Source organism: Chaetura pelagica, unplaced genomic scaffold, assembly GCF_000747805.2.
Source record: "Chaetura pelagica isolate M959 unplaced genomic scaffold, ChaPel_1.0 scaffold13, whole genome shotgun sequence".
Taxonomy (NCBI): Eukaryota; Metazoa; Chordata; class Aves; order Apodiformes; family Apodidae; genus Chaetura; species Chaetura pelagica.
In genome coordinates, this window is record NW_009954543.1 from 2,536,130 (window position 1) to 2,552,416 (window position 16,287).

The 16,287-nt window shown below is 36.7% G+C and overlaps 1 protein-coding gene across 1 annotated transcript in view; it reads left to right on the forward strand.

Annotated features, from left to right (window-relative positions):
• The window catches only part of LRPPRC (leucine-rich pentatricopeptide repeat containing), a 90,931-nt gene that overhangs the window by 943 nt on the left and 73,701 nt on the right, over positions 1-16,287 (forward strand). Inside the window, exons 2-8 of the mRNA XM_010004964.1 lie at positions 9,417-9,622; positions 12,573-12,695; positions 13,381-13,502; positions 13,594-13,652; positions 14,376-14,462; positions 14,946-15,072; positions 16,114-16,258. Of these exons, the coding sequence (XP_010003266.1) occupies positions 9,417-9,622; positions 12,573-12,695; positions 13,381-13,502; positions 13,594-13,652; positions 14,376-14,462; positions 14,946-15,072; positions 16,114-16,258 (869 nt within the window). The remainder of the gene's footprint in view (positions 1-9,416; positions 9,623-12,572; positions 12,696-13,380; positions 13,503-13,593; positions 13,653-14,375; positions 14,463-14,945; positions 15,073-16,113; positions 16,259-16,287) is intronic.

Consider the following 16,287-nt stretch of genomic DNA (forward strand, 5'->3'; position numbering starts at 1 on the left):
GGTGCAGAAGGGGTCGGGGGGGAGAGGAGGGAGCAGGGGTTGCCTGGGGGCAACCGCAGCAGCTGAACTGCGGCTTCTCCCTCCCGGGCAGACTTCACCGTGTCAGTTTTGAGAAGGAATAACTTCATTTATTTTTTTTTTTTTGCTGTGGTTCTCTGCCGCCACACAGTTAGTGTGTAAACCTCGCTCCACGTGTGTGTGTGCCGTGATTGAGGCCCTGCAGGAAGTAATGAAACAAATGACACAGTTAAGCATCGTTTGTAAATACAGATGCTTAGCTATGTAGACGTTTAGGTCAATTGCCCTTGAGGATAGGAATGCTTGCTGTGTTCCAGTGTTTGTGAAACTTGATGAGGATCCAGTACAGGTGGGTGGGAGGAGATGAGGTGCTTCTGGTATGTAGATGTGTTACCTTACAGGCTGTTCAGATAGCACCTGATGTCACCGTTAGCTCTGAAGGTGGTAAAACAGCATTATTAACTGAAAAATGAAAAAGTATCAGCATGTGGCTTTAATATTAATGACAGCTTGAAGGAAAAAGTCGCTGCTCATGGCAGGGGAGTTTGAACTAGAGGATTTTTAAGATCCTTTCTAACCCAAAACATTCTATGAGTAAATGTCCCAATGATGCTATAGACCAATTTTTGCACAAAATTGGAGAATGTGAAAGCATTGAATATACACCCTGAGTTTTATGAGCTGATGTAACAGCGTGGAGCTACTGAAAGGATAAAGTTATTCTGTCCAGTCTTGCTTCTGTCTCGTTACAGCTCTGGTGGTCCCTCTTAGTCAGTGTAACTTAATTATGGGTAGAAAACTTGGAAGAGTTTCTTGCCATTCTAGAAAAATAAATACGTTCAGCGGAGGACTCAGTGAGTTCCAGAGCTGTTTCAGGAGAAAGGCTGGGAACGGACAAGAGTCTGCAGCAGAGAACTTCTAGAGGGAAGTCTTGCCACCAAATTAAGGAAGTTGTTGCTACCTGCGCTAGTTTTAGTGCTTATCAAAACTCTCAGTTGATTTTATTCAGTAGCCTGACTGAAATCTTACCTTAAAGGATAGTTTTCAGCTGGTTTTAGTGGTTAAAGTGTAACAGAATGTTAAGTGCTTAAGTTGATGTGAAGGATAAAGTAGATAGATCTGTGCAGGAAGGACCAGGAACTGGGAAGACATCTGCAGTATGTCTGGCAACAGGATGACAAGTTTAGTTAGCTGCAAATAATGAACAAACTTTTCTACTTTGTGGTAGTTAAGCTGATTTTTTTCTTTTTCCTCAGTTGGAAGCTTAATTTCCTAAATTAGTTTATTGCAATAGGTAATAATCACCAAAAGTCATGGTTAGTCCTTGACGAAGGACTAACTGTTTTTTTTTTTCCAGAAATGTGTGTTTTTGTGATAATTTGACTCTGGCAGCTATGTTTTGGTTTCCCTCGCAAATGATACTTTTTGCTTGTGCCAAATTACACTCTGCCATATTTTCAAGTGAAAATGGGGTCATATGTGGGATAGTTCAGTGAAAATTTTTAATTCTCAGCCTAGATTTAGTTACCTAAAGCGTTAGGTGAGAACACGTTCCCAGAAAACTGCAATGGTATTTATTTTAGCTTTCAGTCTAAGATGTGAATTACATGAGAGTAACACTAAGCAGCACACCTAAATTCATGCATGATTTCTGTAAAATAATTCCTAAGATAATTTTTCATCTAAAATCTTTGTCTTACTGGCTATTACTGTGTGAGTTTAGGCATCCTAGTGATGATAAAAGCAAAGTGTAAAGCAAAAGTAACATTTATAAACTGAAATTACACACAGAAGCATGTAATCTCATTTAATTTTTTACCTTATGTAACTAATAATTGTCGATTTTTTCTACTTAAGCCTTCATTTCTAGAAGTGGACCACTTCAAGAACTAGAATGACATGTGGACAACATTTAGACTTCCTGTACTTACTGTTCAGGTCTTGAGATGGTTTTTCAAGAGTGAAATGCAGTCCACTGCAATAAATTCCAGAGCATATTGATAAAATTCGAATTGGAATGGTGGGAAAAAAAACCCCACAGTTCTTATAGTAAATGAGTAACAAGGAATAATCTAGCGTTTTGCAAGAGAACTGGGTAAATGAATGGATACTTGTATGTGCTTGATACAGTTGCTTTAGTATTGGAGGTAATGAAGGCAGTTCAGAGTCAGGTTTGAGACTTTCATTACAGTAACAGTTAAAGAAAAGTTGAAAATCTTATTTCTTCTGAGATGTGAAACAGTAACCATTCACATTCAAGCAGAGATTTTACCAAAGCATCATATTGCTCTGATTTTTCTAGGAAAGTTGTAACTACCATCGCCAAACTGTAAAGTACACAAATGGTGTTTATTACACCTGTGTACGTTTAGAGGCTCTCAGGAGCTTTTATGTTGCTTTTCTGCCAGTATGATATGCACTGGACAGAGAAGCAGTTCTTCATGCAAATGAGGTTTCAAATTATATCTCAGTACTTTGAAGTGCATCTGCGTCTATTATGGAATGATGACTTTGACTGCAGTGGGACAGAGTGGATATGCTAGATTAAGGTAGTCTTCCTGCAATGACCGATGGTTCCTGTAGCTCTGTTTGTGTTGCTGCACCACAGCTGAGCCAATGGAATATACTATGGCAGTGGTTCCCATTTAATTTTTTGTTGATTTGATCTAAACTTCCTCTGAAGATGGATTAGGACACTTGATTGCATTGGGTTGTTGAGAAGCATTTAACTGCAAGATCCTCAGATAAGCTCTAAAGCAAATTTACAGTTTCAAGTTAATGGACCAATACAACAGACTTCAGATCTACAACAACAAACTTTAGCACTGCACAGATTTATGTTGTACAAATTATTTACTGGAACCTCATTCATAGAAGCTTCACTAAAGGAAGAGATGCTTAAATTAGTTGCTGGTAGTTGACTGTCCAGAATGCTGTAACAACAAACCTGTCAGTCAGTGAGTATTCAGAATAGATTTTGGATTAACATCAGAATATTTTTGGGGAATTTATTTTATGTACTCCAGGTGATTATGTAATGGTTTGATGTTAACAGCTTGCTGCTGTGGGATAGTTTGTGTTGGGAGGAAGGGTGTTGGCTCTGTTCTTCCCACACTTGACTACCCTCCCCTTGCTGGTGAGCTGGTCCTGCTATATAGATCAGGGTGTTCCTTGGAACTATTGCTGAGCTGATTTCATTTGCTAGACTGCAAGGAAAATGTTTTCTGAGGGATCAACAGATTCTATTGGATCAGTTAAGGATCTGATGAAAGGCTGGGGCCATGGGCAAAAGGAGAAGAGGGTTCTATTGGATCAGTTAAGGATCTGATGAACTCTAGAAGGCTGGGGCCATGGGCAAAAGGAGAAGAGGGAACCTTTGCATGAAGGCTGTGTGACATTAGATCAATGCAGCTGTATTGCTGAACTGCACTTTTAGATGTACAAGTACTAGGATATTAATCTGAAGTTGACACCCTGTCTCCATAGAAAAGGAGACCAATTAGGCTCCTAAAGTGTGGATCGTGAAAGTTTAGCTGAGGAGAATAATCAAGTGGATTCTCCACATGGAAGTCTTGCAACGCATCTTCGGCTTTTCTTTCACTTCTTCAGTTTGACATTCTAGTCTGTGAGTTTATATGTCAGTTTTCAGGACTGTGGAGCAATGGCTCTCTCCCCAGATAGCAAGTTGTGCTGTAGTGTACCTTGCTTTTTGCAAGATCTCAGTTTTGTTTGGAGGAGTGATTGCTGATGAAGTTGGTAAGAGTGCAACCATGTGCAGTGCTTTTTAAGCTGTCCTTGTAAAGACTGTTGCCTTTTGGTATGTTGTGGTGGGGTCTAGGACAAGTGGCTGCTACCAACGGAATGCTGCCAAGACACTTCTGCATTGCCAATTCACTGCTAGGACAGTTGGCCACCAAAAACTAGGGTGTTTTCTTTCAGCACCGTAAGCAGAATCTTGGGGAGCTTTGCTCATGGGACTCTGAATTTTGCAAGGAAACTGTATATATGTAGGAGGGGCATATTAGTCAGACAATTGTAACATGAAAAATTAGTCATGAGATAAAGGCAACTCAATCAAATGTATTTGGAACAGCTTATTTCAGGTTGCAGTCTTAATTAGCACTTTAAAAACTGTGTTTTGATGTTTTCTAAGTGCATTTTAACATTACTTTTAGAAAGTACCTCGTGTTTGATTGAGTTGCTTTTATCTTGTTTCTGTGTTATGAATTGAGCAACTTATGCATTCTACTATGTATATCTGCAGTTTCACTGCAGAAGGAGAGCCCCGTGAGCAGGGCTGCCTGCTGCCTGAGGTTCTGCTCATGGTGCTGAGGGCAGTTCTGTTCATGGTGCTGAGCCAGCACCCCCTTTTGTGCTGGGCCAGTTGTGCTGGCAGTGAATTATCAGTGCAGATGTGGGTGGTGGCCAGTTGGAAATGGTCAGGTTTTACAGAAAGTAAACTTTCTGCTGCCACCAAAGAGAGCACTGGAACCACATTTTGAGTTTTGGGAAGGATTGGACATTTTTGCTCAGGCTAGTATGATGGGTTTCTTTAGGAAACTGAAGATACTGCCTTTAGTCTACTCTAGAAATACGGAAAACATGTAAGTAAGTACTTCAGCACGGTACTGAGATTCTCACTAAAGCTTTGCAAACATAGAGGAATTTTACTAGTTGACTTGGTATAAATTTCCCCATGCACACTTCATCTCTGCTTAAGTTTTTTTACACATTTGTCTTCAGCTGATTTCCAAATGTTGCAGCTAAATTGGAGGTGGAAAGTTACTGCTAAATGGTAGGTGGTTGTTTGTTGGGATGATGAATGTATAATTGGTCAATCTTCCTTGTGTCAGCAAGGTCTGCAGTTTTTTTCCTCACAATTGCAGAGACAAAGCTGCACTGAAACAGGCTGCCCAGAAAGGTTGTGGAGTCTCCTTCACTGGAGATACTCAAAATCCGCCTGGACACATTCCTGTGTGATGTGCTCTAGGTGACCCTGCTCTGGCAGGGGGGTTGGACTGGATGATCTTTCCAGGTCCCTTCCAAACCCTAGGATTCTGTGATTCTGTGAAAGCTGACAATGATGTAAAGGCTCAAATATGAGAAGGCTACTTCAAATCTGGTGATTGTGTGAGTAGAAGAGAGTTCACTTTATAGGGCTTAATATATCCTTTTGAGCTTCTCTGGATAGGTACAAAGAAACACAGGTCTGAAGCATAGTGAAGAGAAATTATACATTTGGGAAAGAAGCAGATTGCTAATTGAATCAGACCTCAAGTTTGTTGTGCAGCTTCACATACTTGCAAATTTATTGTTTCACATGGACAAAAATCTTAAAATGCTGCTTAAAGATAATTGATTAAACTAAATGCTTGGCACTCATTGCAGCTTGTGGAGAAGTGTTACTCATTTATCCATGTAGTATAGCATTTAGTTCTGAATAAAGTGAATTAAAATAATTGAAATAAATATGGTTACATTGTAAGACTATATAATCTAACATCTAGCACTGTGGCAGGACCAGAAACGCCAGGGTCCTGCATGATAGATTTCTTTTTTTCTCCCTTCCTAATATTACTGTATAAGCTTCCAAATGAGATTTGACTGTCAAAGTACCCTATTCTAATATTTCATTACAATTAATATGATAACAATTAGTATTACCAGTGTGATGCCTGATGGATTAGGTACAGTTGCCTCTGTACTTGGAGAGTGGGATGGAATAGATGAGTCTTTTGAGTTTTTTAAACTAGGATTTTTTGTGAGTAAACAAACCATGACAAGCAGAGTAATTCTCTCTACTCTATGTATGTTGCTTTTGTTAGGAGTTGAAGAATTTAAGTGTTTTGTTGGGTTTTTTGGTTGTGGTTTTTTTTTTCTGTATAGTATTTCATGTTCAGGGGTAGCTTGTTTTCAGTACTTTTTTTACTGTACTGTCTAGCCAGTTGTACACTGTCTTATATTTTTGCATTTGTTTTTATCCAAAACATGCAACTTGATTTTGTCTGTATTAAATTTATTTTTTGTTGATTTCAGACCATTATATCAAGTAATCAAAATGACACTGAAGTCCGAGGCTCTCCTTCTAAGAGTTTGTCACCATTATGGTGTCATCTGTAATATTTTATAAGTTTATTAACTCTACTGTCATCCAAATGTTTAATGAACTTAACTTAGTCTTCTCTATTCTCACCTGCACCCCCATCTCCTTGTTAAAATATAGTCATGGTAAAATAGGTAAAATTTACATAGTGTGGTTGCAATTAACATTTTTTGAAAGCTAACATTGTATGATCTGTATTTTTTTTTTTTTCTATTTTAAGAGATGTGTATTTTCTAAAATTGTCTTCCTTATATGTAGAAGCCTTTCTTGCTGCCTTTTTGTGACTTCCACAGTTAATTTTAACAAATTGTTCTTGTGGGGTTGGCTTAGCATTACACAGTGCCTCAAATCATGCTACAGGTGTGCTAATTTATTCTGCTGCTGAAAGCCTAGAGATAGTAAGGTACACCTTAGTCTTAGGCTAGACATTGTATTTCAGGCTGATGATGGGAATTTAGGTGGATGCCAGTGGAAGTCAAGAGTGGCTGTTTTATAATCTTATACTGGTTTCCCGTGTCTGTCTGAAACTGAAACTCGTACTCCTGTGTTGCCGTTCCTTAAAGTGTCTTTGATCAATATAAATTCACATACACCAGTACCATATTTGATAATATCAGATGGTAGTGGTGGGTAGACAGAAATGCCTGATTCTGCTGATTTTTCAGAAGGGTAAGTTACTGTATAAAAATAACACTTAATATGCAGCTATAATATTTTACAGTGTGCAAGCACAGCTTGATATAGTATAATATTCTAAACTTAGGTTTTAGACAGCATCATGGTATTTAGTAACAGGTGAAACTTTAGTCCTTTCATGCTGGTAACCAGCTTTTTACCTTCATACTTCATCTGGTGGAGCTATTCAAGTTCTTTAAAATGTTTGTGACTTTTGACACAGAGAATCTTACAAAGATGGTTTTCTTAAAGCAGTGCAGGAATTTAGGCTAAGAAATGTAGATAACCATTAGTTTATGGTTACAAGTGTGCTGTATGGCATAAGATACAGTTCAATTATTTGCAAAATACTGTAAACTGATAGAAAAAGACCTTTTCAATTTTAATATGAAGCATGGATGTTTTGTCCACTTGTTTTTGATTGTTAGTGGAAGTCAAGTATAAATTTCTGTGTTACAGACAGTAAGTCCTGTGTTGCTGCTCACTTCCAAAGCATTTTTTTTCAAGTTGAAGTATTGTGAAAAGCTTTCTACTGAACTTCTTTCACAGCTCAATTAGGACATAGATTATGCTTCAGTCTGATTTTATTTAAAGAATTTTACTCCTAGAATTTATCGCCTGCTCAGTTACCAAATCAAGTTTTCAAACAGATAGGAAAAGGTGGCCTGTGGGTAACTCACAAGAGGCATTCAGGTGGTAAACCATGCATCTGTCTTTTCCACCACACTGCTACACACCCCACTGGTGATTTTTCTGCCCTTTAGCAGCTTTCTGCTAATACTGCTGAAACACTGAGGCCAAAGTATCACAGTATCTTTCTGGTTGGAAAAGACCTTCAAGATCATCGAGTCCAACCACTACTCTAACTCTGCAGTGTCCACCACTAAACCCTGTCCCCTGGCACCACATCTGTCTTCTTAGATGTCTCCAGGGATGATGGCTCAACTGCTTCCTTAGACAGCCTGGATCACCCCAGAACAGGACAACCCCAAAGTCCACACCATGTCCCTGAGGGCATTGTCTAAATGTTTCTTGAATATTGTCAGGTTCTGTGCCATTACTGCTTCCCTGGGGAGCCTATTCCGGTGCTCCACCAGCCTCTAGGTGAAAAATCTCTTCCTAATATCCAACCCATACCTCCCTCTGCACGTCTTTCATATTCCCTTGGGTCCTGTCATTGGTCACCAGAGGGAAGAGGTCAGCTCCTACTCCTCCTCCCTCCCTAATGAGGAATCAGTAAGCTGTGATGAGCTCTACTCTCAGTCTCCTCCAGGCTGAACAGACCAAGTGCCTTCAGATGCTCCTCATATGGCATCCCCTCTACACCCTTCACCAACCTCATGGTCCTCCTCTGGACACTATGGTAGTTGTATATCTTTTTTGTATTGTGGTGCCTAAAACTGTTTTTCTCCTCCACTGGGCCTCCTTTCCTAGGAACTAGAATTGGCTGGGACAAAGCTCCAGATCTCTTTTGTAGAGAATGCCAGCACTCCTTACTTTTCATCTTCCAGTTTAAGAAAATGTTTAGCCTTTACTAAATGGGACTTCTGGAGCATCTGTAACAGCAAGGGAGTACAAAAGTGTTTTTGTGTGTGGTTTTTTGGTTTCTTTTTTTTTTCTTTTTTTTTTTTTTTTTAAACTACGGATGTTACAGAAATGTAGGTGAAAAGCTGGCTAGAGAGCCAGAGATAAGGGATGGCAATTTCAGAAGTTGCTGAATCATCTTTTTTTCCATCCAACGTATATTACTTCCTTTGTATAGGATTCTGGTGGAGGATAGTCTAGTTTATTTTATGCAGTTTTAAGGACAATTGAGAACCAACTTCCAAAAAAGCCTGTGTGTAGTGGTAATTTTACCTGCACAGGCTGTTCTCAATTCCGCTATGGCACAAATACTATTTTCTTATTCTTACATACCTTACCTTGTTCTTTAAAAAAAAATAATAAAAAATTGGCAGTCTCTTACTGTTTTGCTAAAAATAAGAACACTTTCTTATTATGTTTCTTGTTGTTGTCACTTTATTTTGAGAAAATAAATATTAAAACAAATCCAGTGTTGATGTTTGGTTTAGATCACAGGATGGCTGATTCACGTTCATTAATGTAAATTCTGCAGAATAGGGAGTGACTAATGTTTCTTAAGTCATCTTCTCTAAAATGCTGGCCTATGCATTAGTTTTAATTGAAAAGAAAGGTATGATTTGCTACCTTGATTTGCTCTGTTCTGGAAGAGATGTCTGGAGTGATTTTTCAAAAGCATGTGAGAACTTTTTGAGAATCCATAATGGGACAATAAACTTCTATAGCACTTGGATGACTTTTTTTTTTATTATTATTTTTGTGGGAAAAGTGTTTGAAACATTTAACTTATGGGATGAGTCCAACTGAAAATCTCAAAGGAAAAGCTGTTCCAATGAGAAAATATACATGACTATATGTTTTGTAAGGAGAAAGACACTGAAATGTGTCACATGCAATTGTATCAATATGGAATGTTTATGAGAAGCTCTTCATCAGCAAGAAGTGAAGTGCATTAACTTTTTGACATGGTGTGATTAGTGTAGTTGCATATGACTTACAGAAGTGTAATGTCTATTTTTTTTGTTTGTTTTTACTTAAGCAGAAACATTCTCTACCAAACACGGTTCCTTACAGTTGCACCTCAACAGGAGGGAAGTATTAAAGAAGAACCAATTTCAGAAATTCAAAGCAGACGGAGCTGGCAGTTTGACTGGGCATTAAATAAACTGGATAACTCTGTCAGAAAAACTGGCCGTATCCCTAAAACCCTTCTTCTAAAAGTGTTCAATGAAATATGCAAAACAGGTAAGTTGCTTTCAATTAAAAGAAAACAAAAGCAAAATATAAAAGCTAAGAAGTATTGATTCATCAGACCAACTAAATTAATATAAAGAGTTCTGACTTACATTTTGTCTTCAAGTGTTGTTTAATCTGCTGCATGATTAGCATAATTCAGGTGCTTTGAATGCACAAGTTTGTTTTCGCTTTTTTTTTGTCTTTGGGAATGTGTAAGTCTTGTAAAAATTTAGTGTGCTTAAAAGAAATCTTATCATGCTGTCATGCTTATTGTGGGGTTTTTTTATCAGGTAGTGTTAAACTTCCTCATATAACTCTACTGTGAACTCTGAACAGGGATCATATCTGTGTTACACAATGTTTTTTTTACATGTCTGTAATAAACCAAATGTCCTCACTTTTCCCCATTCCCTGGTAGCTGTGGCTATCTGGGACAAGAAAGCTTTTATGTTTTTTTAAAAAATAAGCAGCGGAAGCATTGTACATTTTGACAGACTCAATACCCCTTTGGTTAAAAGTAGCCAGACTTTATTAATATTTTGCAAACCAGGTACCACAGTTAATGAGTCAATGGAGACACTTGATGAATACTGGCAGTAATACTCAGTGAATATATTTAGCAATGACAGTATACTGTTTTGGTTTAGTTTTAAACTTTGTTGGGTATTGCTCTGGTCTGTTACTTGCTTGTATACCTGGGGTTGCACTTTTACAAGTTTTCCAGTTCAGTGTTTAAAAGCTGAGTGTTTGATTCCTGCTCTTTTTCTGTTGAACTTAATCATTTTTCCCTTCTGCTTATGATATCCTTTCTGATTCTGACTGCTTTTATTTTATTTTAAGGTATAAGCTTGTAATTCACGAGTGTGGGTGGGCAAGGATTTTGTGTCTCTAAGCTTATGTGCGAATCACATATTAGCAAAAATATTAGTTGCTTATGGTAGTTTCCTTTCACTATGTAAGTATGTTTTTTTTTAAAAAAAGTGTAGAACTTTGTGAGAGATTTAACTAAAATGCTGTCATAATAAATGACGAATATTTACATATAAGATCTTGTCCTGCAATGCTTTTCATACTCATACTTTCCGGTTTCTTTTGCCTTTCCAGGTACTCAGTCACTAGTAAAATGCTGGCATTGTGAAACCATAGATGTGTTGGCATTTTCATTTCATGAACTAATTGTATGCAGGGATTTAAAAGTTAGTCAAGTGTGACTTATTTCACCCCTCCATTATGTCTTCAGAAGTTCACATCCCCATTTGCAATTTCTGCCTGTGTCCTCTCAATGCTTCAATTTAGTTCTCTTTCATTATTGCTTGTTTTTTTCCTACTACTGTCTGTTTCTTCTCAAATGAATTTATTCTGTATTAATAACTTTTCTGCTGTAGATTGAGCACTTGGAACATAGTTCTCAGTAGTTACGCGAGATCCTAGATTTGCTGGTCCTTCTCAGTACCTGAAATGTAATTCTAGATCGTCGATAGCTTTCTTCTGTTGAGTTTTGCTTTGTGTGACTTTTGGGTGTGTGTTTTGGTTTTGTTTGGGGTTTTTTTGTTTGTTTATTTTTATTTTATTTTTCCAATATTTCATAGCTGTATACCTGTTAATACAGTTCTTTATAATTTTAAAATTACACTTGCAGGGGTCAGCAGCAGCTGAAATTAACCTTTGTTGCAGCAGCTCTTGCATCTGTGCTGGGCTGTGCACCACTTGGCATGTTGACATGATGACTTGGAAGTAACTTAGAAAGCATTAGTTATCCTTTAGGGTGCAAGTAATTTTGGAAGTCTGAATCTTTCATATGCATGAATCTACATACATGTCTCTGAGATAGAAATTGTATTTTTATCATTTATGTTGAATGTGAACATTTATCTTGCTCCTCATCAGAGGAAATTATTTCTGAAGTATACCTTTCTCTGTGATAAGAAAAGTAACATTGGTTTACTTTTTATTTTTTTTATAGTATGCTGCTTTCTGAAAGAGCTTTCTTTTATTATTAATTACTGGATTTGCATAGAAAGATTGAAAAAAAAAATTGTCTCCCTCTTATGGGGTCATGTGTGATAGATTCTGTAGGTCTACCTTCTGTAGCTTATGTTGCCTCAGGAGTAGTAGTGAAATCCAAGAAAGACAGATGAGCTTATAGTTACTTTTTTGATATCCTGGGATTAGTGCAGAAGTCAGAGAAGGCAGACATTCTTACAGTTATCTTTCATGATTCTCTAGTTGTAAATGATCTAATTTATTTTATATTGACCAAAGGCACAAGTGGAAATAAAAATTTAAATGTGCAGTGTCTCCGAATGTCAGTTTTGGAGTAATATGGAATCACAGAATCACCAAGGCTGGAAAAGACCTTTAAGATCATCAAGTCCAACCTATGATTTAACACCACCACATCAGCTAGACCATGGCACCAAGTGCCATATCCAGCCTTTCCTGAAACACATCCAGAGATGGTGCCTCCACTACTTCCCTGGGAAGTCTATTCCAATGTCTAATCACCCTCTCTGTGAGGAAGTACTTCCTAATATCCAACCTAAACCTCCCCTGGAGCAGCTTGAGGCTATGCCCTCTTGTCTTGTTGCTAGTTGCTAGTTTGGTGTGAAGGATTTTGTCATTTTAGAAATTTACCAGAGAACAATACCCCTGTTAGGATGAAATTATCTATGCATCTTGGATTGGGAAATTTAAAGTACTAGATCATCCAAGTTTAGCATTTAGTGTTTTATTGTACTAAATGGCATGCTTTATCATGAATCTTTCTCATGATACGGCATAATAGTGTCATTGTTTAATGATTTGAGTCTACTGTTCAGTAAAAATCTGCAAGCTTAGGGAAGATTCTATTCAGTAAATATCCTTAAATACTTCACTGGGTCTGTCTGGAATATTTTTTTTCTAATATGAAATGCATAATTATTTGCAAAGAAATATTGTGGTTGTGTTCTACTTGCAGGGTGTCCAGGGAGTAACCAGACCTTGCTTTTGTTGCGAAGTTGTGGTGCCCTTTTACCAGAGGTATTGTCACCTGAAAGAACAGAACTGGCCCATATGATCTGGGACAAGATGAAAGAACTAGGTAGGTTGGTTTTGCTGTGTGTTTTAGTTGCTTCCTTCATAATCAAAGACTGAATGTATTTTAATAGTGTTTCAGTGTTAGATTATAACAGCAAATAATCAATACCAAATAAACACTAGGTTTTATTATTCAGGTGAGACACCTGTTTTCTATTTTGGGAGTTATACTGACATCTAGGGGTGTTAATAAGTCTAAAGATTATTTTTTTGTGTGTAAGATGTTTAAATTGGACTTGGGCTTGATTTTGATTGTTGTAAAAATGTATTTTACTTTTCTGTTATCTGGATATCTTGTGGGCTGAGTATTGATAGTGCTACCAGATATTTTATCAGATTATATTTTTTCTTTTAAGCCATTCATTTATCTATAGGTGTTGTGTAGGTGAACTGCTTCTTGATAGTAAGTGCCGTATCTGTAAAACAAATACAGCTGTAGAGATGGTGGAATAGCACGCACACAGACGTTGATGTTAGTGTACTCTTGTTATGTTTTAGTCTTTTTCAATCAAATGTGTGCTGTTAAATAAATGTCTGGTATTTCAAAGGTGGATAAAATGAAGTAGTCTGCTTATACATGAAGCTCATAAAGAAGAAAAAAGGATATGAAATTATTTACCAGAGAAAGCTATAAATCATGTTGATTTTAGAGAACCTGCATTCACTGATTGATTGAAATATTTCCTTAGGTGCTGTGTATGATACAAGCCATTTTAATGCTTTACTTAAAGTCTACCTTCAGAATGAGCATAAATTTTCTCCGACGGAATTCTTGGCTAGAATGGAGGAAGCTAATGTGCAGCCCAATCGAGTAGGTTACGCTTTTATGATATCTTCATTCTTAATAGTAGTAACCATTTATTGGATGGAAATCATTACCTTCCCCTTCTTGTTTTCTCTAGGTTACATACCAAAGGTTGATAGGTGCTTATTGCAATGAGGGTGACATTGAAGGAGCAAGGTATTCTTTTGCATTTATGTTTAAAGGGATTTCCACAAAATCTGTTTCTCACCTTCCCTACCATTAATGTTAAAACTCACTTTAGTGTAATTCTTAAAAATTGAGCAAAGCAGAGAGGGCATTTAAGTATATTTTAACCAAGCACTGAAGAGCAGTTTTTTAGAGACAGCTGGAACCTCCACAAGCAAAATAAAAATAAATGATAGACCAATGTGTTCAAATCAAATTGAATTCAAGTTGCTCAGAAAATAACTTCTTTTGTAATTTCTAGAACATGTATGAAATAATAGGAGATTATGGAGGCTTACAGCTAGTGTTATGAAATGGCTACTGGGAAAGGCATTTGAGAACAGAGTGGGCTAAGGAGCAAAAAGTAGTATTTATAATTTTTATTTTTATGGAGGCCTTGCTGGGTATCTAATGCTTTAATTTTAGAAAGGTTAAGGTACAACAGTGTGGTGGCTGGGTGTGAGAAATACATAAAAGGAAGATAAAAATAGAAGAACCCAGTCCTCTCCCCCCAACATTTGTCTACATGCTTCAAAGTGACAAATACAATTAATCTGAAAAAAATGAATATGACCACATTGAATTGTTCAGTGACATCAGGATTTGGCTTTGTTTGATGATCTTTGCTTGTCCAGCAGAGCAGCAATAGCTCAGTAGTTTATCTTTGCAAAGGGAAAAAAAAATCCTAACAATTAACTGTATTGTATTTTGCAGTAAGATTCTTGGATTTATGAAGAGTAAAGATCTCCCAGTCACTGAGGCAGTATTCAGTAGCCTTGTGAAAGGTCATGCAAGATCAGGGTAATGTAATACCTGTTTCTTTTGTTTTCTTCTAGTTTTGCTACAATATAAAGTGATACTATATGGAAAAATTGCATGCTGCAGAATAATGTGATGGTTTTAGATAATAATATGTAGAATGTTGTCTTTGTAGACAATTTTTGAAGTAAACCAGGGCTATTTAACAAAAGAATTAGATTTTTCTTGTTTCTGAAACTCCTGAATTTCAGGATAAATTACTTTTGTACTGTTTAAAGAACGATTTTGATGAGCTTAGTTTTGAACTTTTGCAATTGTTAAAGCCAACAGAGTGTTCTAAGTTTTATACAATAACTAAAAGATTTACATTTTCACTTTTCAGGATTTACTTACTTAAAATAACTTTCTCTATGCTTGTCACAGTCTTTGTTTCCAATTCCAGTTAATTTCATGAGGAAATGTGGAAGTCACAATAAACATTGTTATGATTAAATCTCTTAAGGTCTTTATTTTGAATTCTTTTAGAGATATCAAGAGTGCAGAAAATATCCTCTCAGTGATGAGGATGGCTGGTGTTGAACCAGGACCAGACACCTATTTATCGCTGCTGAATGTCTATGCTGAAAAGGGTGATGCTGACAGCATCAAAAAGGTATTGCAAGTTTGAGTTTAAATAAAACTTTTTTGATCTTTTGTTCAATTTAGTTTTGGAATGCTTTTTATCCATGCAGGAGTGTAGTAATGCTGAGTTTTATTGCTTGTTTCCTCCTAGTCCACAGCAATTAAACATTTATTTTTTTTGCATCTGAATAGCTGATTAACTGAAAGCAGTCTCATACTTTATGAAAAATACTTGTCTTTTGATAGTTCCCTTTCACTCTGAGAAGCTGTATTTGTCACTGAGTGATTTAATAATTCAGATATTTTTTAAAAAGACAAATAGTACACGAGGTGCTTATGTATTTATTTATAAAAAGAAGCAGTAAACTGTGATAATTCTGCTCCCATGAAGCAATTTGTTGGCTCCCATTGAAACCACAGAGTCTTTCCAGTAAAACTGAATTTTTTTAAGAGCTCATACCAGCAGCTTAGGTATTCATGAAGTGTGGATAAATAGTGCTGCCTTACAGCTCTTACAGTAGCTCATTTTTTTCCCCAAGTATTCTTTCTTTCTCTTTTTTAAATCAAAGTATTCAGAAAGGAATGAGAAAATAAAATTTGAGTTTAATAAGCAGTATCAGATGGAGAGGACCAAATCAAGGAAGAGGATGTGGGAAATAATATTGTTCTGTGACTTAATAAAATATTAATCAACCAGCCTTCTTCCAAACACTGACAAAAAGTTGATAAATCATTCTCCCTTTTTCAAAACAATTTATTTTAAATGTAAGCTCCCAACAGGAACACATCTGTTTTCATATATTAGATATTAAAGAGAAGATATCTAATATATCCCTTTTATCTGTGTCTTTTTATTTTTGCAGTCTAAAGGTGTTTGAGGCCCACTCTGTAGAGCTTTGGTATTCTCTGTACCATATTCCCTGTATCTAAACCCATAGTTTTAAAAGAGGAAAAAAACCCTAGCTTTTTGATTTTTTTGGTGGTTTTTTTTTGGTTATTATTATTTTATTTTAATGTATTATGTTTCTGTCACTTTGGAGTTTATTAAAGTTAAATTTATTCTGGCTTACAGACTCTAGAAGAGGTTGAGAAGACTGAAGGGTACCTTATGGATAGGATTTTGATGCAGGTGATTTTTAGCCTTGCTAAGGCTGGATATCCGCAGCATATTGAAGATATTAAAGAACGCATAAGATTTGAAAGGGAATTAATTCCAGGTATGTCCTTTGTTATTACGGCAATGTTT